Here is a 24,839-nt window from a genome sequence, read left to right as displayed (position 1 = left end):
CTCTATGCACAGCCAGGCTCTATGCACAGCCAGGCTCTATGCACAGACAGGCTCTATGCACAGCAGGCTCTATGCACAGCAGGCTCTATGCACAGGCAGGCTCTATGCACAGGCAGGCTCTATGCACAGCAGGCTCTATGCACAGCACAGACAGGCTCTATGCACAGCACAGGCAGGCTCTATGCACAGCACAGGCAGGCTCTATTCACAGCAGGCTCTATGCACAGACAGTGCTGTTTCAGTACTAACAAAGGCTGTCAGTGAAGCTGGCTGACCTCATCACCATGGGAGGAGAGCCCTAGACACCATCCTACAACTCCAGGTTAACCGACTCTTCACAAAAGGCAAATAAATGGTGAAGAGAATACTGAAAAGATATAATGAAATAATGAACTCTGGCGGGCAGCCCCATTGGTTCCAGGTTCTACTGCAGGGTCCTCAAAGCCCCTTTTCCAGTTGCAAAACTAGCCTGCTTATTATTCCTATCTTAGAAGACTTGTCCAAGATGTCCCTGCTGGGCAGTGGTTTTAATGCTGTTGGTTTAATTCAGTGACTTTGGCTGTGCTTCTCTCTGTGGCTCTAGTGAACTCTGCTGATGGAGAGATCTCTTTGTACCTCAGATTCTGGTGGTTTAAATGAAAAAATGTCCTCTACAGGGATTTCAACACTGGGTTGCCAGTGGGTGGTGCTGTTCTAGAGAGAGGTTTAGGAAAATGACTATTAGAGGAAGTAGGCCACTGGGGGCAAACTTGGAAGTACATGCATAGCCTCCCCCTCCTTCCAGTTTTGCTCTCTGCTTTGCATTTGCACTTGTCACCATGCCCATCCCTTTATCACCACGCTCCTGCCACCATCCCTGCCTGCTGTGATGCACTTGCCCTGGTGCTTTATCACAGCACTGCAAAAGTGGCCAAGACAGGGTCCTTGTCAGTCCCAGTGACCAGATGAAAGAGATGACAAACATTCACAGGATTCTAACCACCAGCAGCACTGGCATGGAGTGGTGGCCAGAGGGGAATAAGGGCACAGGGCACTTTGGAACAGGCAGCTTAGAGCTATCGCATCACTAAAGCTCAGATAGCCATGAGCAGAGCATGATCTGTCTGTCCACAGTAAGACCTACAGTAGGAGCACTGTGGTAGGGCCCACCTGAATAACTCCACTTCATCATCCCCGAATGGCTTGTAGTCTTCCTTCCCAAACATGCTGAGATAGGCAGCCTTCATGTAGATGTAGGTGGCCTGTGGGAGATAGCAGCAGAGATGTGAGCAGCCCTCCCTCTAGTCACGGTGAGTGCCACATGAAATTCAACCCTCACTGTGGTTCCGTAGAGATTTATAGTCACTAAGCCCCCAGGGGAGGATGCTGAAGCAACCGAGGAGTTTAGAGGTGGGAGTTGGATGCCTGCAAAGCAGCCTCCCTCTCCATCTCGGCTCCATCGAGAGAAACCTGAGCAACATGCAGGGCTGCTGAGATAATGCAGAGACAGGGTAAGCATGGAGGGTGCTTCTGGGAAACTGGCTGCAGGAGGCCCTGCTGGATAGTGGGAAGATGCAGAGACTCAAGGGTACCCATATGCGTGGAAGTAGATAGGACATGCGTAGGCACAGATGACCTGCAGTAGGGACTATGTGAAGGAGGTATAGGTCCACACAGTGAACGGGACGCTCACAGGGCCATGATAGACCTACATCTCTCATGTTAAACCTTCATCTCAATCCATCTTAAAGAAAATGGCTGCAAGGACCTTGTCTGCTAGATCCATAGGCTACCTGATAGGGAAAGTAGCCCTGCTTCAGCTACAGTGGCCTACACATCCCCTAAGCCTAAGTCCCACAAGGAAGAGGGTTAGCGGTGTCTGGCTCAGTGCTGCCCTCAAGTGGCCAAGTTTTGAAACAGCTGCCTCCCAGGACAAGCTCTGCCAAGGAAAATATCTGCCAGTGGCCAAGAGAGAACTGGAGAAAAAGATCATCAGGACATCCTGGAACATTCACCCGCGCCATTCGTGCTGGAGCACAGACCCTCAGGTGGCCTGCCCTTCAAACATGGCCAGGCTCGTCTTTGTGGTGTGTAATGGAATCCCCTCATGGAATCTTTAACATGGTGTCATCCTTGCCCATACCTGTAGCCCCCTCCCCCCCAATCCCTGACATGTGTGCAGTGCATTCCAGGGACTGAACCTCCTGTCTAGTTTTGTCTAGATTGAATGCCTGTGATATATTCTGAATTTAATAACGACATGGCAGGAGTACATATACACTAACTCAAAATCAGTTTCGTAAGCAGTGGAGACAGACTCTACATCCCCCACCCCCAGGGACATCTTCCTTACTGGAACACTCTCCCCAAACAAATTCAGTTTACTTGGGTTTTTTTTTTGTTTTTTGATTTTTGGTTTTTCCAGACAGAGTTTCTCTGTGTAGCCCTGGTTGTCCTGGAACTCACTTTGTGACCAGGCTGGTCTCGAACTCAGAAATCCTCCTGCCTTTGCCTCCCAAGTGCTGGGATTAAAGGCGTGCGCCACCACCGCCCGGCTCTATTTGGGTTTTTAAACTAAGAATTTAAAACTTGCCAATTAGTGAGAAATAACCAGATGAAAAAACTTGTGATGTCTTTTTTTTTTTTTTAAACGGCTATAAAAGGTCTGTCTAATAGTCAATCAATCAGCAAATGAGTTGGGATCCATCCATGGAGTCTGTAAGTGCAGCAGCTGGGAAGTCAGGGCAGGTAGATCACGAGGTCATGTTTATTTCTAACTTCGCTGTAAGTTGGAGGCCAGCCTGAGCTAAGTGAGACCCTATCTCAAAGGGAAGAAAGGTCCTCTAGATAGCTCAACAGGTAAAGAGGTTGTTATACAAGCATCACAACTGAGCTCAATCCCAGAGACTCACAAAAGGGTAGAAGGGGAGAACAGTCCACACACACCGACACACCCACCATAGTCATACACAGTAATTAACAAAATACATAACAATTTTCAAAACACATAAAGACAATATTTGGGATATAAATAGACAATAAATACTTGGGAAACTTTTCAACATCCTTAGCCATAAGGGAAATGCAAATCAAAACTGCATTCAAGAAAACCAGCTGGGCTGGTGAGATGGCTCAGTGGGTAAGAGCACCCGACTGCTCTTCCGAAGGTCCGGAGTTCAAATCCCAGCAACCACATAGTGGCTCACAACCATCCGTAACAAGATCTGACTCCTTCTGGAGTGTCTAAAGACAGCTACAGTGTATTTACATATAATTAATAAATAAATCTTAAAAAAAAAAAAGTGAACTACTTGCTTGGGTTTAGGAATAGTTTATTTAGAAAGAAAAAAGAAAAGAAAACCAGCAACAACAAACATTGGTGAGGATGTGGGGGAAAAGGAGCCTTATAGCCTGCTGAGACTACATTGGTGCGGCCAGTATAGAAATCAGTATGGACATTCTTCACAAGCATAAAAATAGAGCTATCATTTGATTTAGGTATGCCACTCCTGAGTGTATACCTAAAGGAGCAAGCGTCAACTGCTTCTGAGGCTGCACCTTCTCAGTCGTCTATCCTGGTCTCACAGTGCCATGCTCAGCTGTGCTTCATGAGTCCTTCATGCATTACCTGGGTGACTTACACATTATTGATTTAGTTGGCTGCCTCTAGCTTCTGCGTGCTGCCTTGAAGCAAACATTTCCCAGGGTTCATGCTGCTCTTTTCTTAATCACCACTAATTTCTTAGCTCCAGCTAACCAGTATCAATTGTCCCAGTAAAGCAAAGATTTTACTTCAGAGGTTCTGGTCTCTTGTTAATTATGGCTGGTCCTTCAGCCTCAGCTAACCGGAATCACAGATTCTCAGCTCAAAATAGCAGACAGCCCTGATAGTCTTTAAGTGACTCTCAAACTTCCTTCTACAATTCACAAGCCAGGCCTTCATTGTCTTTATTGCTCTCAACATTTTTATCTTCCAAGCTTCCAGAGTGCAGCTCACCACGCTTTGAACACTCATTGGCTTTTCTAGCCCCAAATTTCAAAGTCCTTCCATTATTCTCCCCAAATCATGGTTAGGTCTGTCATAACAATACCCCATTATCCTGGTACCAGTTTATCGTAGTTAGGATCACTACTGCTATGATGAAACACCATGACCAAAAGCAACTTGGGGAGAAAAGGCTTACTTACTGTTCCATAGAACAGTTCATCATCGAAAGCAGTGAGGGCAGGAACCTGGAGGCAGGAGCTGATGCAGAGCTCGTGGAGGGTGCCACTTACTGGCTTCCCATAGCTTGCTCTGCCTGCTTTCTTCTAGAACCTAGGTCCACCATCCCAGGGGTGTACTACCCACAATGGTCTGGGCCCTCCCACATCATCACTAGTTAAGAAAATGCCCCATAGTCTTGCCTGTGGCTGTATCTTGAGGCATTTCGCAACTGAGGCTCCCTTTTCTCTAATGATGACTCTAGCCTGTATCAAGTTGACATAAAACTAGCTGGCCCAGTCATGGTGTTGATCATGGCAACAGGGATGGATATAGAACTATATCAATATTATATCATGTTATATATATATATATATATATATATATATATATATATATATGAAAGAAAGAGGAAGACTGGAGAAAGGTAGGAGACTGGGAAGAAGGGGCCTGAAAAGAGGCAAAGTACACTATATACTTTCATATATGTATGAGAATGTCACAATAAAGCCCATAATTTTGTGTGCTAACCCCCCAAAATTAATGTTTAAAAGATCTTAGCATGTGGTGATGTCTCTCGCCTGCAGTCCTAACAATTGTTAGGCTAAGGCAGAAGAATGGCTTCAAGTTTACAGACAGCCTAAGCTACATAATGAGTTCTAGGCCTGGGCTGGAATGAGAGACTGTCTTTTTTTGTTTGTTTTGTTTTGTTTTGTTTTGTTTTGTTTTCAAGACAGGGTTTCTCTGTGTAGCTCTGGCTGTCCTGGAACTCACTCTGTAGACCAGGCTGGCCTCAAACTCAGAAATCCGCCTGCCTCTGCCTCCCGAGTGCTGGGATTAAAGGCGTACACCACCACGACCGTCTTAGCTTGGGTTTCTATGGCTGTGGTGAAACATCATGACCACCACACAGGGGAAGAAAGGGTTGATTGGACTCACAGTTCCATAGAATAATTCATCATAGAAAGCAGTGAGGGCAGGAACTCAAGTAGGGCAGGAACCTGGAGGCAGGAACCTGGAGGCAGGAACCTGGAGGCAGGAGCTGATGCAGAGGCTGTGAGGGGGGCTACATAGTGCCCTGCTCCTCATGGCTTATTCAGCCTGCTTTCTTATAAACCCAGGACCACCAGCCCAGGGTGACATCACCCTCCCACATCAATCACTAATCTAAAAAAAGAAAAAAAAATCCTACAGCCTTGCCTACAGCCTGATCTTATGGGGGCATTTTCTCCATTGAAGTCACCTCCTTCCAGGTGACGCCAGTTTATATCAAGTTGACATAAAAACCAGACGGAAAAAAAAAAGTCGGAAATGGCTCAGAGTGAAAAATGCTCACTGCATACATGTGAGAACCTGTGTTCTTCAGCACATGCATACAGCTAGGCTTCCTTCCAAGTGTCTGTAACCCCAGTTTGGGACTGGCAAGTGGGGCAGAGTTGGAGCAGGGCAGATACAGGAAGTCCCTAGGGTTCACTGGCAAGCCCACAGAGCTGAAATGACAAAGTTCATATTCCATGAAGAGATATCACCTCGAAAGATTAGAGAACAAGAGAGAGTGACATCTGGAAGCCAGTGTCTGGCCTTCTTCACAGATCCATGTGCCAAATATAAGCTCTAGCACACAAACAAAAATGAGTTATTGAATAGTAGCTACCACATATGAAAGATGGTTAATATGTGGTCTCATATAGACAAGTGGAACACATAGTCCATGAGTCACATGATGGGACAAGGGGATAGGGACAGATGGAAATCAGTAAGCCACAGGAGGATGCGGGTCAAGACTTTAAAAGCCCCATGACAGCTGGACATGGTGGCACAAGCTTTTAATCCCAGCCATTGCCTTGATCCAAATTGGGGGGCTGAGGGGGCTCCACCTGCAGCCCACAGCAGTCCAAACAGTCCTTCAAGACACATGGCCCACCTCTTGACTGTACCCCATGTTGTCCCTGACTGGGGAGTTTTTTCACTGAAAAGTCAACATCACACATGGTATATCTTCTGTTCTTCATGTCTCTCTACCTTCAGTGTCTTCTCTTTGTTCCTTCTACATCCTGGCCTAGGCGAAGGCCTACCACCAAGAGTGCCCAGCAAGCCCAAGAATTCAAGGTCCTTTCTGCCCCCTCAAAGGATCTCTCAGATGTTCCATGGCCTGCCTGCTCTAAATGCCACAGGACCATCTGATGGCATCTCTTCCCCATCCTTCCATAGACCCTCTGGCTTTTGCCTGTGAAGACTCTCTCTCTTAGGGCCTCCCTACCCCTACCCTGACAGACCTCTTCCACTCACTGACAACCAGGAGTCAGGCTGGAGTATGCAGTGACTCATGTACAGTCAAGTCACCCAGGGACGTTGGGTGGACCACAGTCACTTCTGATCCAAGGCCTTTTTCCCCAGAGTCAGCTGTTTGCCCTCTCATTCCACAAATGTTTACCTCACTGGAGTAGGAAATACAGGCTGTGCCAGGCAGACAGTACCTGTCAGCTCCCAGCAAGTGGCTTCTGGCATCCGGCCTCACTTTCATGCCACAGCCCTTGCCCAGTGGCCACAGAGCCTCTCGGGAGCACGGAGCTCTGAGCTCTGAGCCCATGTGTTTCTTGCTCTGGGTCTGCTTTGTGCTTTCAACCCCCACTCCCGAGTCCCCGTTCAAAGGTTTCGCCTTCTCAGGCCTACTTGGAGCCCTGTGATTTAAAACACATAAAGTATAAACAGTGTGTTGGTGGTGTGTCCACGTGGCTGGTGGCTGCCACACTGGGGTAGTGCAGAAGAAAAACACCCCTGCCACAGTAGACAATTCGATTAGACAGCACATGCTAGACATGTGATAACTAGATATGCTGACACTTCGGAGTTGGAGGGATGTGACTCAGGAAGCAGGGAATGCTTAGCGTGGATAGACAAGGCCCTGGGCTCAATCCCCAGCACCAAATCGAGTTTCTCTGCTTGTCACAGCTTTTCGCTCCTCCCAGCCCTGAGTCCTGTTCAAACAATTGGTAGGATCCCAGTGGACACATCTCTGTTCAGTCAGGGGGTTGGCCCTTAGCTCTAAGGCTCCACAGCTTATCGGGGTGACCCTTGACCCACAGTGTCAGCCCACCTTGGACCAGGAGTTCTCCTTGCTCAGCAGATCGGCGTAGAAGTAGGCCATTTTCCACTGGCCCTTGTAGGTAAAGCACCACATTAGCTCCCAGTAGCACATGTGGTGAAACTGCTTCCAGTGCTGTTGGGCCTCGCAGCACTCCTCAAACCGCCGGACAGCCTGGGACAAGCACAGGCCAGCTTAGGGAGGCCACACCTGGCCCCCACAGCCCACAGCAGGGATGGCCTCCCCCAAGGCACAATGGGAATCTGGCTTCCTGTACTGTCTCGACACTAAGCCTCATTGGCGATCCATGATGGTTGCCCCTCTTATGGATTCTAGAGACCTGGTCTCCGAGTGAGAGCTTGGAGCAGAGCACACTGGAGGAGGGGACAGAAGGCACAATCTATTGTGACTATAATGCTCCCATCCCTGTGTGCGCATGTGCATGAATGTGGGTGGAGTCAAGAGCCTTTCCTCAGAGCTATCCATCTCTGTCTTGAGACAGGGTTTCTCGCTGAGACCCGGGGTTCCCCAATTAGACCAGGCTGGCTGGTCAACAAACCTCATGCCACCATGTCTGGCTTTTTGTGCTGGGGACTGAACTCAGATCTTGTCCTTTTGTGCCAAGCAGCTTACCAACTGGGCCATCCACCCAGTCCCAGAGGGTGTTAATATACTGTTAATGTCTGAGCCTCAGAGAGAACACCAAAGATTCCAGTAGTTTCCATGGTTACTCACAGCCAGGGATTTATCCTGCGAGGGCTGGCTGGAGACTTCCAGGACTCTGCAATGTAGCCTTCTATATTGGCATAGTTCTCTGAGCTTTGCCATGGCTGTGCCCTTCCCTGTCTCTAGCTCAGAGGTTCTCAACCTTCCTAATGCTGTGACCTTTTAATACAGTTCCTCATGTTGGAGTGATTCCCAACCATACAATTATTTTCATTGCTACTTCACAACTGTAATTTTGTCACTGCTGTGAACTGTAAATATCTAAGTTTTCTTCTGATCGTCTTAGGTGAGGTCACTTGACCCCCAAAGGGTCATGACCCACAGGTTGAAAAGCATTGCTCAATCCCTTTCCATGGCTCTTTCCCCTCCTTCCTCACTCCCACCCCCACCCTATTCACCGCATTCAGCCCAGCCCAGTCACACATGCCCCGGACAGCAGCTTTTCCCGATCAGGAATGTCAGAATCCTCTACCTTCCTATCAAAAGCCTACAGTACCACCTCTCTCCTCCGACAGAACGCTTCTCCCACCCCTGTCCCTTCCTGGGCTCACCCTATCCCCGAGTATGCCTCTATGTATCTAATGTCTTGCTGGGCTGGGATACCCCAAGAAAGCCCCACATCACTCACAGCATCAATATTTCCTTTGATAGCTTCAATCCGCCCAGCAAAGAACAGGAAGATGGCGCCCTGCAATGATACTCGTGAGGATCCGTGTGGGTCCACTGGGTACTGGTGGAATGGGGGTCCCAGCAGGGACTGGTCTCACCTTGGGGTATCGGTTCAGGTAGGGTTTCAGCAGCTTCTCTGCCTCCTCGATGTTGACATTCCCAGTACCTGGAAGTGGCAGGGAGGTACATTGCCCGGGTTACTGTTGCTGGGGCCTGCACTCCCTCTAACAATCTGCCAACGCCTTCTTGGGGCCTCTGTCTTTCCCTTGTGGGATGGCACAATGATCCCTCCTAGCTCTAGAGTGATAGCAGGCCTAGACAAGCTAATGTGGATACTGCCAGGTCACATCACAGGCTCAATAATCTGGAGGCCATTTCTCAGTCTGCACCCAGGAGGGACAGCATCTTCATACTTTCCACAAGGTGGCGCAATCACCCCCATTTCATAGATGGAACCCATGCAGAGAGGAAGTGGCTGTTCAGCAGGCCAGATGCAGGCCACCCGACCTGGCTCGGCCCCAGTCCTGCGTGCCTGAGCAGGGTGTGCAGCCTCTCACCCGGGAGCCCCCCATCTTGCACACTGGGCTTCCTACCGAGCACGAAGGTGAGGAAGGTGTGATAACACAGCAACAGCATGACGCACAGCACTGCACGGAAGCTGTGCCCGGTCGCGCCCTCCTCCAGTTGCAGCAGCCCGTAGTCCTGAGGACAAGAAGACAGGCTGGCAGTCATGAGATGCCTGTTCTCTGAAGCCAGGGACAGTGACCCTGAGCAAAGGACTGGCCTCCCCTCCCCATGAGGGGGTCAAGAATGCGTGCAGGTGGAGAGATGGGGAGGGAAGAAGGAAGGCTTGAGGAAAATAATCCTAACCACTGATGGTTCCAGGAAGCCTGGGGCCTTGAAAGGCTTGCTGGGGGAGAATGTTCCTGAACGTCTCTGAGACTAGACCTAACCTGTGTGTGTAGTCTCCATCTACCTTCTTAACATTCATGCCCTTTCTCAAATATAGGCCTGGCCTACCTCAAACCCTCCACAGCTTCTCTGCTGGGGCAATTGCCCCGCCGGAGCTGCGGCTGCAGGCTAGGGTTGACCTTCCCACCTCAGTCTTCCTGAGACCACCCCCCCAACCCCCCCATCCAACTGCCTGCTCTAGGGAGCAACACACAAGGGGCCCTGAGGCCTCCAGCTGTGAGGGTTTCCCAGGGCCAAGGATGGGGCTCACACAGCTCAGCTCTCACCCACAATGAGAAGTGAAACAGGCGGAGCCGTGGCCAACCTCATCTCTATGTCTGAAGATGGTTTTTTGGTTTTGGTTTTTGTTTTTTGGATTTATTTACTATACAGCATACTACATGCATGTATGCCTGCACACCGGAAGAGGGCACCAGATTTCATTACAGATGGTTGTGAGCCACCATGTGGTTGCTGAGAATTGAACTCAGGACTTCTGGAAGAGCAATCAGTGCTCTTAACCTCTGAGCCATCTCTCCTGCCCCTTCTGAAGACTGTTATGTGTCACTCTTTGGGTTTGTTTGTTTGTTTGTTTGTTGAGAAAGGGCCTCACCAAGTATCTCTAACCGCCCTGAAACTCACTCTGTAGACCAGGCTGCTGGTCTTGAACTCACAGAGATCCTCCTGCCTCTACCTCTGTCTTAGAAGTGCTAGCATTCAAGCAGTGAGCCAGCAGGCCCGGCTTGGTATGGGCCTCGTAATGATTTTTTTTTCATGATTAAATAAGATGGATTTTGCATAATAACATTTCCTTTAAATACATTTAGGTAAAAAATTATGTCATTTTGGAAAAAAATAACAGGCAAACCATAAACTAGTAATATGTGTCTGATATCAGGAAGGGCTAGAGAGAATATCCCCCCTCAGCATCTTCAGGACAATAGGAAGCCTCTTATTTTACAGAGAGGAGGCTCATGGGGAAAGGGGAATTGTCTAGCACTGTGGGGGGAAGGCTGGGGATGACTCCTGACGTCCAGGACAGTGTTCCATTCACCACACTGGCTGCATCCTGAAGGGGACCTCCCTACTCTGCTTTCCCCAACCCCTGCTGATGCTCCAGGTCTTGTCCTCAGTGAGTCTCCTGGTTCTTTTCAACGTCTGATGCACAGAAGGGCTCCCTGCACAGCCCACAGATGACGTAGGGGCACCAAAAGCTGACCTTAGATGAGAGGACTAACTCAAGGCCTTGAAGTGAGCAGGAGACCAAGGGCAGAAGACCAGGTTCCTAATCCATGCCATGGAAAGACAATGTGGCCTCAGGTCCCTATGGGGCTATCCTCATATCTACCCTTGATGCCAGGCAGGGAGAGATCTGTGGCCTCACAAATCCTGAGGGAAGCCTGGGGCTCAGAGGTCTAGACTAGTTCCAGGGCCACACACAGAGAGGGATCTGAGCCAGGACTGCCACCAGGCCATGGTCCCTCAGCCCCCCACCCCCTCTGTCTAGCCCAGCTCCAACCCTGGACTGGGTAGACAGAGGGTACCCAAAGGTGGGCATTTACCTTGTTTCCTGAAAACCCAACAAACTCCAGTAGCCTCAGGATCCTGGTGGGAAGCATGGACAGCGTCTGTGGGGTCAGAGGCATGGATGTGTGGAGGGCATCCTAGGGAAAGTCAGAGGACCCCACCCACCGCTCACCCTTCACTCAGTGAGAGAGCGGCCACCCCTTCCGGACTCAGACCTGCCTTTGCACCATCTCCCTGGACCAAGCAGGCTCAGCATCTGCATGTCTCTCCGACCCAGCCCACACTGCTCCCTCTGCCTGGAACTCTTAGTCCATCTTTTCATAGCCAGTTCAAATGCTTGCTTATCTTCCTCCCCTGGGCGGACCCCTGAAGAGAATTGGGATCCCTGTCCCCTGGGGCTCACAGCTGCTCTCAGCCCTGTCTCCTTCTGCACCCCTGGTAAGCATTTTAACAGCCAGCTCTCTGGGGTAGAAACAGTCTGGCTTCCCGAGGTTGCCAATGGCTATGGCTATAATTACCCATCTCACAGGGGTTCAAGCTACCATGTGGGCACATATGGACACTCTAGAGGTGGTCACCCTCTGTGACACCCCTGCTCAAGCCCCTTAAGACTGGTGATAATGTAAGAATCATCTCAGCACCCATGCCTAGTACACAGCCAGGCACAGTGGCACAAAAGGGTGACCTTTTGTGGGTCAAGGACATGCAGGAGATCTGCATCTGGGGCCCAGAAACTCAGGAAATAAGGGGTTCCCACTCACCAGGTTGAAGGCTCCTACGCCGAGCTTCACCCCTCCTTCAAAGTGTCTGTGGCTCTCTCCTTTAGAGTATTGCGAGGACTGGACGAGGCTATCCAGTTCCCTGTGGGAAGGGCGCTGCTTAGCCGCGTGCCGAAGCCAGGCTGGGACCCATCCCTCCACCTCCCTGTCAGGAACTCAATAGTGGTGGGCTTAGAGTTCTACAGACCCAGAAAGCTGCTACTCGACGGATGCTTCTCACCCTTACAAGACACCACATTAGCCCTAGTGGTGCAATGGTACAGTCCACCCCTGTGGCCGCTATTGTCGTCTTAGGCTGGATAATTCTTTGCTGGGGGGGAAGAGGGAACCTGTCCACAGTATAGCGTGTTTAAGACATCCCTGGCCTCCTCCTGTTACATGTGAGCAGGAGCCTCTCCATGTGAGTGGGATAGCCAGGATGTGAACCAGGGCCTAGGAGGTGCTGACAGAGACAACATGCCTACAAGCTGTGAGGCACAGATGAGCTTGGCATGTTTGAAGAACTGAGGGCAGGCCTGAGGGTCTGCAGCTGAGTGCCATGGAAGGGGCTACAGAGGTTTAGGGAGGGAAGCTCATGGGACGATCAGACTCAGGGCATCACTCTGCAAGACGGGGAGCCTGGGAGCTGGGAAGAGCTGGCCGGGCAGGCATGTACTTTGCAGACACCCTGCTGGAAGCTGGCAAGGACGCTGGAGGGACTGTGGCAGTCCCTTGTCCCTGGACAATCCCAGCACAGGCCTTCTTTAGGTGTACTGTGCAGGGGACAGTCATTCTGGAGGAGGAAGTAAAGACAGCAAGTGTTCTCAAAGTATAACGGGAAGTGAGTCCTACTGTGTAACTCACAGGACAGAGGCTGCGTTTTCAGAGCTTTATCTGATTGCAGACTTGGAGTAAGGAGACTGCCTCACCACACTGGGTCAAAGTGCTCTCTGCCTTTCTACCATCAGCACAAGCTCGTCCCTGGCCCAGAGGACTTGTATCAGGAACCCAGGGAGTGTGGGAATGATTCTAGCCCTTGGGGAGTGTGCATCTGTGTATATGTATGTACCTTTGCATATGTGTCTCTCTGTGTATGTGTGCTATGTGTGTGTATGTACTCATGTGTGAGTGTGTAAATATGTGTCCATGTCTGCATATGTATATCTATGTCTGTGTGCACAGGTGCTAGCCCTGTATGTTGAAAGGTTAAGGAAGACTTCATATGAAAAATAGGATTTGGGATCTGGAGAGATGGCTCAGTGGTTAAAAGCACTGACTGCTCTTCCAGAGGTCCTGAGTTCAATTCCCAGCAACTACATGGTAACTCACAACCATCTGTAATGGGATTCAATCCCCTCTTCTGGTGTGTCTGAAGACAGCGACAGTGTACTCACACACACTAAATAATAAATAAATAAATAAATAAATAAATAAATAAATAAATAAATAAATCTTAAAAAATAAAAAAGGGCAAGTAGGATTTGGACTGGGCCTTTATGGATGTGTAGTTCTGCTGCTGTTCCTTAAAGTCTGTTTGCCTCCTGCCCACCAGCCCAGGCTGTTTGTGTAGAACCTGGGCCTTCTTTTTCTCTAGCAGACAAAGCACTCAAGAAGCCAAACCCACAGTGTAGCCAAAAACCCAGGAGGACATTATTCTAGAAAATGGAAGCCTAGAGGTACAGAAATCTATCTGAACTCCAGTTTTTTAGACTTTGAGTCACCCACAATTCAGTCTGAGGGGATAGGTCATGGACTTTGTGGCCCCAGGCGCCCAGCTCTCTGAAAGCTGGCCCCACTTACTTGTAAGTCTGGTAGCTGTTCCGGACTTTGATGCCACCCTTGATAAAGCTCACCATGTTCTCGTCCTGTGGTGGAGAGAGATGAAGAGCTGGGTCCAGGGCAGGTGACTGGAGACTAGAGGGTCGAAAAAGACTGTAGGCCTCCACCCTGTGCCCAGATCTATGGTGGATGAGGCAGGAGTGGTCAGAGGTCACTCAAACCAAACTGCCACAACTGCCTTTCTCAGACAAGCAGACAGACAGACACAGATATAGGCACACACACACACAGTCAACAGTGTCTCCCTCTGGTCGAAGGACCATGTAGGATGAAGAGGGGCACTCATTTTTGGAATATCGAAGCAAGTTGTAATTTAATATTTAAAGTTCCAGGAGCCCCTGTTTGTCTGGTAACCCCAATCCTGGGTGTCCACTTACAGGAAATGAATGTATGTGGGCTGAAAAGCGTTATCAGGAGCCACACAACATCAGTGTTCATGAAACCAAAACCCAAAAGCAACAAGGCTCACCCATGGAAGACTAGGTAAACTGAGGCATATTTACCTAAGAGAATATTGCCCAGATAACACAAAGACAAATGGAGAATTCAAGTCCCATGCAACTAGAAGTCTTTGTGACACAAAAAAGCAACCAAAATATAACAATATGCTGTTCAGAAACACTCAGGTGAGGGTGACGAAGAAGGTAATGGCTGGGACAGTGTCATGGGGTAGAGGGATGAGTCCTGCTCTGGCCTCCAGATGAATCAGGGTATGTGTGTGATTATAATATATAACAAAAGTAAATAAAAGTAAATGCCATTCTTGCTTCAGTGAATACTAAATGGAGGACTAGGATTAGTCCAGCTTCAATCACCCAAGGGCCACAAAGATTTTTAAAAAATGAGCTAATGATGTCTGTCTATGAACCCCATCAATGATCAGCATGGCACAGCAATCCTAAAGGGGCCCTAGTAGCATGCATACCTTGGCAGTAACCAATGGCTCTATAATTGGATTTAAGATCTGTACAATAAGAGGGAAGCCGTGTCTGGTATTGGAAAACTAGCCAACTACTAGTATTAGTGAAGTCTTGGGTATTGGGGAATCTACATTCATTAATTTACTAAACCAGCATAACTCCTGACAATGGTCTATAAATACTTGTCCTTATACCTACAGAAAAGGGCAGTCATCACTTCTCATCAAGGAAACTTATCTTTGTAATGGATGGGGACCACTACAGAAAACCACAACCAATCAAAACAGAGTTGAGTCTGGTCCCAGTGAATACATCTACAAAACATTCCTACACCTAAGGCTCAGGGAAGAGAGGGCAAAGATTGTAAGAGCCAGAGGATCAGGGGGTTGGCTATGAGTTTGTGTCTCCTGGGATGTCTGAAGCTACACCCATGAAGACTCACCCATGTGACTTCCCAATTGTGAGCGGAACAAGGATGAATCCAATGCAGATGCCAAGGTGGACAGGGACAAGCCCACAAGGCCTCAACCCTACACTGAGAACAGTAGAAAGAAGGAGAGCTGGGGGTGGGAGGGGAGGTCTTCCCCAGGAAAGAGCTCACCAGCTGGTTGTCCAGTGCCAAATGGTTAGCTCTGAAAACATTCAATTAGTATAGACAGAATAGGTTGTACTTAGCAATGTATATGTATATACATATAAGTGTATGTATTCAATGACAATTAGTGAGAAAAAGAGAGTTCATAAATTTGAAGTGTTGGAAGTAGGAAAGAGAAGGGAGAAATGTAATTAAATTACAGTTTTAAAAAAAGAGCTAAGGGGTTGGAGAGACGGCTCAGTGGTTAAGAGCACTGACTACTCTTCCAAAGGTCCTGAGTTCAAGCCCCAGCAACCACATGGTGGCTCACAACCATCTGTAATGAGATCTGATGCCCTCTTCTGGTGTACTCATATAAATAAAATAAATAAATCTAAAAAAAAAAAAAAGCTAAGGAAGGGCTGGAGAGCCCACCAATTGGATTTCCAGTACCAAAGTATCGGCCCTGAAAATATGCATACAAGTAACACCGTATGGTCTGATATACTGACTCATTGGCTATTCTTCCAGAGGACCTGGGTTAAATGCCCAACACCCACAAGGTGGCTCGGAACTGTCTGTAACTCCAGTTCCAGGGAATCCAAAGCCCTCTTCTGGCTTTCAAGGACACTAGGCCTGCCTGCAGTACCCAGCATGTTAGCAGGCAAAACGCCCACACACATACAATAATTTTTTTAATTAAAATGAGCTAAAGAAGCCAGGTATGGTAGCATATACATTTAATCTCAACACTGGGAAGGCAGAGGCAGGTGGATTGCTGTGAGTTCAAGGCTAGTTTGGTCTACATACAGAACTCCAGGGCAGTTAGAGTTGCTTAATACATCATAACCTAAAACAAAAAAGGAGCTAAAGAAAATAAATAGCACCCAACACTAAAGTTCATCTACTCTCCTTCAATACACATACATACATACATACATACATACACACTACAATGCAAAGAAGTTCTAGTAAGACTGTACAGTGACCTGCGTAATCCCCACTGTGGTAGGGAGACCTGTCTCTGACTTGGCCAGACCCAAATTCAAATCTCAGTCCACTAATCAGGTGACCTTAGGAGTCCTCTCCTTAGGACTCAGCTTTCTTGTCCCAGTCAAGTAACAAGTGTAGACATGTCAGAAAGGACCTCATGTTGTGGGAAGTATACAAATGGGGGCAAGGGAGATGGCTCAGAAGCTAAAGTGCTTGCTACATTAACCTAAGGACAGACTTCAGATTCACTGAGTACATTTGTAACCCCTCCCAGAGAAGGGAGGCAGAGATAGGAGAATCATTTGGAAGCTTTCTGGCCAGCTAGCCTGGAGTACACAGCTCAGCAGCAAAAAAAGAGACTCTGCCTCAAAACAAAGCAGAGACGCTCTCCTCTGACGTCCACACACCCACGGCATGCCTTCCCCCTGCCATCACAGGCACACATGCATGCACGCACACACACACACATACACACACAGGCATGCAGGCATGTAACCATTTGCACACATGCATGTACACAGTGTATGTGCATACGCTAAAATAGTTTAAAATGTGGAAAGTGACTGATAGATCAGGAAGATACTTGCTATCAACTTCTGTTCTCCACACATGTATACATATACCGATCTATCATAAGCCTGGTATATTATTTGCCCCAGGTGTTTGCTACATGAATCAAGCAAAGCAGATCTGGGACAATGCCTGTGTCCACGTGAGTCTTGACAGGAGCAAGAGCAGTGACCAGAAGGAAGCGACACCACGAGAACACTGGTGTGTGAAGAAGAAACACCCACCCCTCCTTACCCAGCTTGGCCAGGCTTCAGAGTTTGGGAATCTGAGCCTCAGGCTTTGTCACTTCTCAGGGGGCAGGTCATGCTAGGACTTGGGGACTGATCCAGAATGCTCTCTGCTCAGGTGTGGGTGGGCTGGGGTGGGGAGAGCTTCCTACCTGCAGGAAGGTCAGGGCAGCTCTCTGCAGCAGGCATTCTGCATAACAGACCTCTGCATGGATTTCCTCTGCAGGAACAGAAAACAAAACCTGTGATCCTAGGCAGGAGGCACAAGCAAAGCCACAGTCCCTCTGGGGCATAGGAAGTCACAAAGGCACATTCTAAACACCCCTGGGCCTGAGGAGCAAAGCCACTTTTTGGACTTCTAGATGCTTAGCTGGTAATGTTGGGTGGTCGGGCCTCTCCGGTTCTAAGCCTTCCTCCAAAGGCCGAAGGCCAGAGACACCCGTGTCCCAGGCATTCGGCCGTAGCACAGCCTCCTTGGGAGCACCAGAATGAATAACTTTTCTCTCCTCCCTTCCACACCCCCTCCCCTTCCTGGGCCTGGAGCCACCAGAGTCCATGCTGGAGAGGACATCTGGGAAGTCACACCTTCTGTGAACTGGTCAATGGTGGGACGGTGCACCAGGTTGCTGAATGAGTCCGTCATAGAAGACTTCCTTCGGTGCCTAGAAAAGGAAAGGGCTCAGTGATTCCATGAGGTGGAAAGAGGACGGGCCTAGGTCACACGTCTTTATGTGCATGCAAGCACACAAGAACACATAACACACACACACACACACACACACACACACACACACTTTGCTCTACTTTCAAATATTTGAAGGTTTGTGGGCACCTCCCACAGGGTCCTCCAGACTCAGGTCTACAGCTCTCCCAATCCAGGGCTGGCTTGCTGGAATTCATCTTTCTTCATTTCTCCCTTCCTCACTGTGCTGGGGTTCAAACTCAGAGCACCCTATATATTAGGCAAGTGCTGTATTGAGTCACACACCCAACCCCTGGTCCAGGGCTTTCTAATCTTTTGGCCTTACAAAAAGTGTCTGTTCACCAAGCTCAGGTATCACCCCACCCCCACCCCCACCCCTAGAACCATCGCTACTGTGGGATGAGGCTTTATGGTGCCTCCAGCTTGCCTGCTTCATATTAGATGTCATGGGTGGGGCTGTGTTCCTGCCAGGTAGTGTGTTGAGCAGAACTGCTGAGGCCTAAGGAGTTCCCGGATCCCCAGGGCCTGGCCCAGAGTAGATGTGTGCCCAGCAGCCAGTGACACCAGCAGTACACAAACACCCAGGAACTGTCACTTCATTCATAGACTCCGGACTAAACTCACTCAAGCACACACCAGGCCCTGCCACTGTGTCCCCAGGACAACCCTGTGACTCACACATCATCACACCTCTTGTATAAACAAAGAACATTGAGTCCTGGGTGGGACCTGCCCAAGACAGAGTTTAAAAGTGGCAGAGACAGAATCCATTTTCTCCCCAGTGATTGGATCAGGCAAGGTTCTACAGCCATGCCAACATGGACGGCTCTCAGCACTGGAGGACACCAGTCCTCTTAAGCAGCGTTCAGCAACACACCAGACACTTGGTCAAAACGAGGAGACAGACAGAAGCAAGGACCTCACTACCCCTATCCCTGACCCCACAGCTCTGACCTCTGACACAGTGACTGCGCTTCTTTCATCATGTTGCCAGCAAGCAGGATGTCCTGGGGGTCAAAGGTCATCATGGCCTGCATCTCCAGGATGGTGGCATACGTCAGTGAGTGATACATACTCTCCTTGGTTCTGTGAGACAAAGTGGGCGTTGAGAATCCCAGAGATGGCTTAGCTGGCTGTGGATCACCTGATAGCTCATCCTGTTTTACCTGAGGACACATTTCCAAAGTCTAACCCTTTCATGGCATCTCAAATGACCTCCATCCAGGGAGGAAGGGAGAGAGAAGGGGAGTGGGAGAAGCAATCTGGTGGGTAATAAACACTTTGTGGACAGGTAACAACTAATTAAAAACAAAAGATCTTGGTCCAGTTCTCAGCCCCTCTTCTTGCTGAGTGACCTCTAGTGACCTTCCAGGTCTAAGTCTCGGCTACTCTCTCCTGGTGAGGGGTCCTGATGTTGCCCACAGGAAGTGCCTGCCTCTGCCCCTCCTCCAGCAGGCCAACCACCCCCCCCCCCATCCTCAGCACCAGCCTCCTGCACCTTCTGTTACTTCTGTTTCCCCATCTCCTCTGACTCTCAGCACCTGGCTGAACCTCCCAGCTCTCAGGACTGCAGCCCCAGGGCCACCAAGATGGCTCAGCAGGCAAAGGTGCTTGCCACCAAGACTGACAACCTCAGCACCCATGTTTTCCACAAGGAAGCCCCACACGCCCCTCCTCCGGGCCCTTGCCAGGCTGCTCCCTCAGCTTGAATTGTCTTTCTCCTGCCCCATATCTTTTGACTCAGTCACCACAGGCCTCGGCCTTCAAGACCCCTGGGAATTCAGGCTCCTCCTTGGGAGTCACACATCTGTGACAAGGTATATGAGGACAAGCTTCTCTCTCTCTCTCTCTCTCTCTCTCTCTCTCTCTCTCTCTCTCTCTCCCCCTCCCCCCTCCCTCCCATGGGTACCTTGGGGCAGGGCTTGGGTGTGATGCTTCTGTGTGACCTGATGTAACAGGGCTGAGTCAGGGTATCCTCAGAAAGCCTTAATCTCCTGCCTCCCTGTGCCTCCACAGACCCAGCTTCTAGACTAAAGGGTGTCTCGGGGTACAGGGGCAGCATCTATCTCACTGTAGAAAGAGGAGAGGGCAGTAACAGCTAAAACAAAAAAAACAAAAAAAAGGAACTTAGCTGTTACCCCAGCAACAGGGGTGATGTCACTGGAAAGCTGGGCCACTGAGACGTGGCAGGAGCCTGGCAGTTTGGTTCCCTTCCTCAGATGCCTTTGTCAATTATTTACAAAACCAGGACAATGCTGGGAACATCAGAGGGATGACTAAGTTTTATAAAGGGATTTATTGTTAGATCATGTGACTTTAGCCATCTTCCTCTCTTGCTAAAGCAAAGCCTGTGGATTATTCTTTTCCTTCGGCGCGACCCTCAGGGTTAAGGTGTTTTGTTTTGTTGTTGGTGGTGGTGGTGGAGGAGGAGGATTTTTGTTTTTGTTTTCTTGAGGCAGGGTCTTGGACTCCTCCCTCTACCTCCCAAATGCTGAGATCACAGGCATGCACCGCTATGCCAGGCTACACCGCTATTGGCCAGGATTCTTGAGGACCAAAGGGACAGTGGCTTGTGGAAAGGATTTGGCTCCGGTAGTGGGGGCCCTGAACTTGGACTTGAGTCCCTCAGACACAGGTTGGAATCTTGGCTTTGCCAGTCACCTACTGCGTGACTCTGACAGGCCTCTTGGACTCTCGGAATCTCAGGGTTCCCCTCCATAGAAAACAAATCCACCAGGCATGGTGGTACACACCTTTAATCTCAGCACATTCAGTATGCAGATAGGCAGAGCTCTGTGAGTTTGAGGCTAGCCTGGTCTACATGGTAAGTTCCAGGCCAGCTAGAGACCCGCACAAAAAAAGGGGGGGGGAGGGAGGGAGAGGGAGGTAAGTAAGAAAAGAAAAGGGATTAATACAATGATGTTTCTTTCTGTCCTGGAGTTTCTAGAAAGAGTGAAATGGTCCTCAGATCTCTGGCCATATCACCCTGCTCAGTAAATGTGAGTCCCTCTGTCTCACCAGTATCCTGCGTCACTTACTTGAGGGACTTTGGTAACAGGACCAACAGTATCCCCCAGAACATTCCCAGCCTCTTCCTTAGGTCCCTCTAGCCCTTTTCTCCTCTTCTTCCGGTGAGCCCCGAGTCCCAGGACTCAGTCCTACCCGTCCAGCCACACCTGCTTGACGGGAAGGAAGGAGCCCTGCCCAGGCAGCTGGCAGACAAAGTGGAATTTCTAGTCTGAGACCCAAGGCCCCAGTGTGTACCCATGGCTAGGAATCCTGGCCCTCAGTAGCCCACCACCCGGAGGACTCCGACCTGGGGTGGTCTGGAGTGGGGAACAGAATATGCTATACCAGGAATAGCTTTGTATAGGGACCTGGTATGGTGAGCCCCAAATTCAAACACCGGGAGTTGTATGTGTGGCACTTGGACCCCTGAGCCAAAACCAGCTCTGTGAAAGGGCGCCCCCTGGAGCCCAGACCAGATGTCTGGGGAGCATGCTGGAGCTGGAAGACCATCGCTGAGGCAGATGGCGTCTCAAGTCCCCTCCTCTCCACTAGCAGCACACTCCTCTGCAGCCCTCCCTCCCTGCCTAGGCCCGATATCTGATCTCCTCACCCTGAGCCCTCCGACCTGCTGCTGTACTCAATTAGGAACCCCAGGCCTGGCCTGCACACTCCCCCGAGCTGCCATTGAACAAGGATGGAAGCAACCTGTAGACAGCTAAGGCCCTCTTCCCGCTCAGAAACAATGTCCCTCTCCTTGTCATTCCCCAGAACTGCCTGGCCCCTTGTGCTTAGCAGGTGGCCTAGCCTCTTCCTTCAGAGAAACTCTAGCCCAGTGAACTCCAGAAACTCAGGGGAGCTCTGCCCTTGGAACTCACTCATCTCTGTACGTTTCAACCGCCTCCCTCCTCTTTGGGAGGAAGCCACAGGAGGCCCTTCCATGCAAGCTGTCCATTCCACCCTACAGGAGACCTGGGAGAGTTCGGTAGTCAGAACGTAGCTTGCAGCACAGGGTGGGCCCGCATTTAGATCTAAGCTCTGCCACTGACAAGCCGTGACCGTTTATTCACCAGGAGGAACGGGGAGCTGACAGTGTCATTCGGAGATGTGCCTTCCAGACAGCAGGTGCAAAAGCAGGAAGGGGACGTGGTAGGCCCAGTTAGACCCAAGGAGCACAGAAGGAATGAGAGCCAGGCCACGGTCAGGAGAGCCACGCAGACCTGGGCACAGTATGGAAACGTAAACTACTTAGGACCCAAGTTTCTCTGAGGTTTCATTGTCTCTAAGTGGGGCCTGGGGGCTGTATTGTTGTTGCTGCTGAGCGCACTCTAACACGGTGGTTCTCAGTGGTGAGATGAGGTACTTTTGTCTCCACCCCGTAGAAGAAAATCGGACAGTTTCTGGAGAGTCTTTGTCATTGGTAGGATGGACTCTTACTTCACTGGGACATTGGATAATTTTGGTTGGCTTAAGGTGAGGTACAGGGAGCTTGGCACTGACCTCCCAGACTGAAAAGCATAGGGAAACAGTAAGTTCTAGAAGTAGAGCAGACATCCTGGGATCCACACGTGCAGTCCCAGAGATGGGCAAGCTGAGACAGGAGGATCTCAAATTTGAGGCCAGCCTGGGCTCAAATAAAATAAGTAAGAAAAGGGGGTGATGGTTAGAGAGATGATGGCTCAGTTAAATGCATTTACTCCTCTTGCAAAAGACCTGGGTTCGATTCTGAGCCCCACATGCTGGTTTAGAATTTTCTTTAACTCCACTTCCAGGGGATCTGGAGCACTCTTCTATAGGCACTTCTATAGGCACTTCTATAGGCGACTCTAGGTTTGAACCTGAGACCCTGCTTCAATCAATGAGGGGGAGGACTAATCCATGAGGATTCCAACCTTGGGCCTCCAAATGCATTTGCACACACATGGAATTAATCCCATGATCATGGAAGGGAAGAAAAACCAAGAGGAGGACTTAATGGCACTCATAAAAGGCAGAGGTGCATGTGGGGCTCAGCACAATGGCCCAGCATGCAAAGGCACTGCTGTCAAGTCTGACAACCTGATTCAAATCCCAGAATCTACACAGTGGGCAAAGAGGGCTGACTCCTGGGAGCTGTCATTTGACCTTAACATGTGTGCAGTGGCCACACACACACACACACACACACACACACACAAACAAACACACAATTGCATATATGCACACACACACACACACAATTGCATATATGCACACACACACGCACACACACACACGCACACACACACATACGCACACACACACACACACACACACACACACACGCACAGCTTTTAACTGGAAAGAAGGAGGGAATGAGAAACTTTGAGAAGGCTAACCTGGGACGCCTGCAGCCTGGCTTAAGGCAAAGGGACAGAGGACTAATAGAACTTCCTAGAACAGAAAGAATTGATTACAAAACTACAGAATGAAAGAGACCTTTGTCCCAGGCCACTGCTGTGGGGCATACTTACAGGAGCAAGAGTAGAACGGAACATTTCTGAGACAGGGATAGAAAAGATCACACAAGGGGTAAGAACTAGGACCCAGCTGACTTAGTTACTGCAGCCTAGGGATGGTACCACCCACACTGGACGAGGCTCTCCCGCATCAGTGAGGCTCCCTCCTCTCAGATGACTTAGCTTGTGTCAAGTTGACATAAAACTATCCAGTACAGTAGCTATAGTAGCTTCTGGGAAGTAGGTGAGTGACGTCTTCCAACTTTTGACAGAAAAAAGAATCTCTATGCAACTCCTTGTTGGGAAGGCTTTAGAAAATGTGCTCTGGTAAAATAGAGGCAACATGAGAACAGAAAGCTGAGGCATGTGGGGGTGGGGTGGGAGGGGAGAGCTAGACGCTGTTTGAACATTCGGGGGGGAACTTGTGGAAGGTTTGTGTCATCTTGTGGAGGGTTACGCATCGATAAGTGTAAAGGACAGCAAATGAGGAGATGAAGAAACAAGACCACTAACAGCAGGAAGATGCCATCCATGTCATGTAACACACAACTTGTCTTGACAACCAGCGATAATCACTAAGGTGTGAAGGACTCTGAAACAAGCAGTGTTTGCAGAGGGTTGGAATGTCAGTGCTGAGGAAGGATGGAATGTTGGAGGCTCAGGGCCCAGTTACCTTGTATCGGGCTAGTTCTAGCCCCAGAGCAGCCGTTCATTGCCCATGTCTAAGTTGGAACTCACATCCTGTGATAATAGATGAAACCTTTTGGAATCTGTTAACTTAGCTGACTATTAGCTTCCACCAATCCAGAAGCTAGGAATCCCATAGGCTAGCATCCGGAGACCATTGTAAGGCCTCCCTCGTCTTGCTGTACTGGCCTTTCTGATGTACCCACCACTGTAATTTACTAACCTAAACACTGTTCCCTGAACATGGTCATCCAAAAGTGCCCCAGAATAAAAACTCTCTCGTTCCCTTTAGGATGAGAGCTGTGGTTTGTTTGCTCATGTAGATAGACGTAATACAATAATTACGAAGGTATAGTAATATAATTAGTGAGTTGATTAAATATTGCTAATATGGTAAGAGGAGGATGAGAGAAGCCATAGGAACCAGGTAGGTAAAAAGATAAAGCTAAATACTTCTGGTTTTGTTTTTTCAAGATAATATCTCATGTAGCCCAGGCTGGCCTTGGGAATGTTATGCACTGGAGGATGACACTGAAGTTCTGGACTTTCTATCTGTACCTCCCACACACTGGGTATCTGAGTAAGAAAGCTAAATTCCTTTCTTTTTAGGAATACTCTATGTCACCCTGACTGCCCTGGAACTCTTTAAAGACCAGAATGGCTTCAAACTCATGGAGATCCACCTGCCTCTGCCTCCCAAGTCCTGGAATGATAAATGTCACTGGTCACCATGACCAGTGAAAGCTACATTCTTATCTACTCAGAGAGGAGATTTTTAAAATGATAAAACAGTGAATTTTGGGTTAATGAGAGGACTCAGCTATACATAGGTCTGGCAGCCCAAGTGTAATCTCAAGATTCCACAAAGTGACAGAAGAGACCCGATTCCCTAGAGTTTTCCTTTAACTTATACACACACACACACACACACACACACACACACA

General features: G+C 49.3%; 1 protein-coding gene across 3 annotated transcripts in view; it reads right to left on the bottom strand.

Annotated features, from left to right (window-relative positions):
* Ttc39a (tetratricopeptide repeat domain 39A) overlaps positions 1–24,839 on the bottom strand; it is a 40,081-nt gene that overhangs the window by 5,052 nt on the left and 10,190 nt on the right. For all 3 annotated transcript variants that reach the window (XM_029540349.1, XM_021199936.1, XM_029540350.1), the window contains exons 3-13: positions 18,680–18,811; positions 17,608–17,684; positions 17,175–17,242; positions 13,700–13,764; positions 11,903–12,002; positions 11,177–11,242; positions 9,257–9,365; positions 8,762–8,829; positions 8,623–8,682; positions 7,281–7,442; positions 1,150–1,241 (exon numbers count right to left, since the gene is read on the bottom strand). In XM_029540349.1, the coding sequence (XP_029396209.1) occupies positions 1,150–1,241; positions 7,281–7,442; positions 8,623–8,682; positions 8,762–8,829; positions 9,257–9,365; positions 11,177–11,242; positions 11,903–12,002; positions 13,700–13,764; positions 17,175–17,242; positions 17,608–17,684; positions 18,680–18,811 (999 nt within the window). The remainder of the gene's footprint in view (positions 1–1,149; positions 1,242–7,280; positions 7,443–8,622; positions 8,683–8,761; positions 8,830–9,256; positions 9,366–11,176; positions 11,243–11,902; positions 12,003–13,699; positions 13,765–17,174; positions 17,243–17,607; positions 17,685–18,679; positions 18,812–24,839) is intronic.

The sequence above is a fragment of the Mus pahari genome, chromosome 6 (assembly GCF_900095145.1).
Source record: "Mus pahari chromosome 6, PAHARI_EIJ_v1.1, whole genome shotgun sequence".
Lineage (NCBI taxonomy): Eukaryota > Metazoa > Chordata > Mammalia > Rodentia > Muridae > Mus > Mus pahari.
The sequence above is the reverse complement of the archived record's forward strand: the minus strand, read 5'-3'. Positions and strand labels throughout refer to the sequence as shown.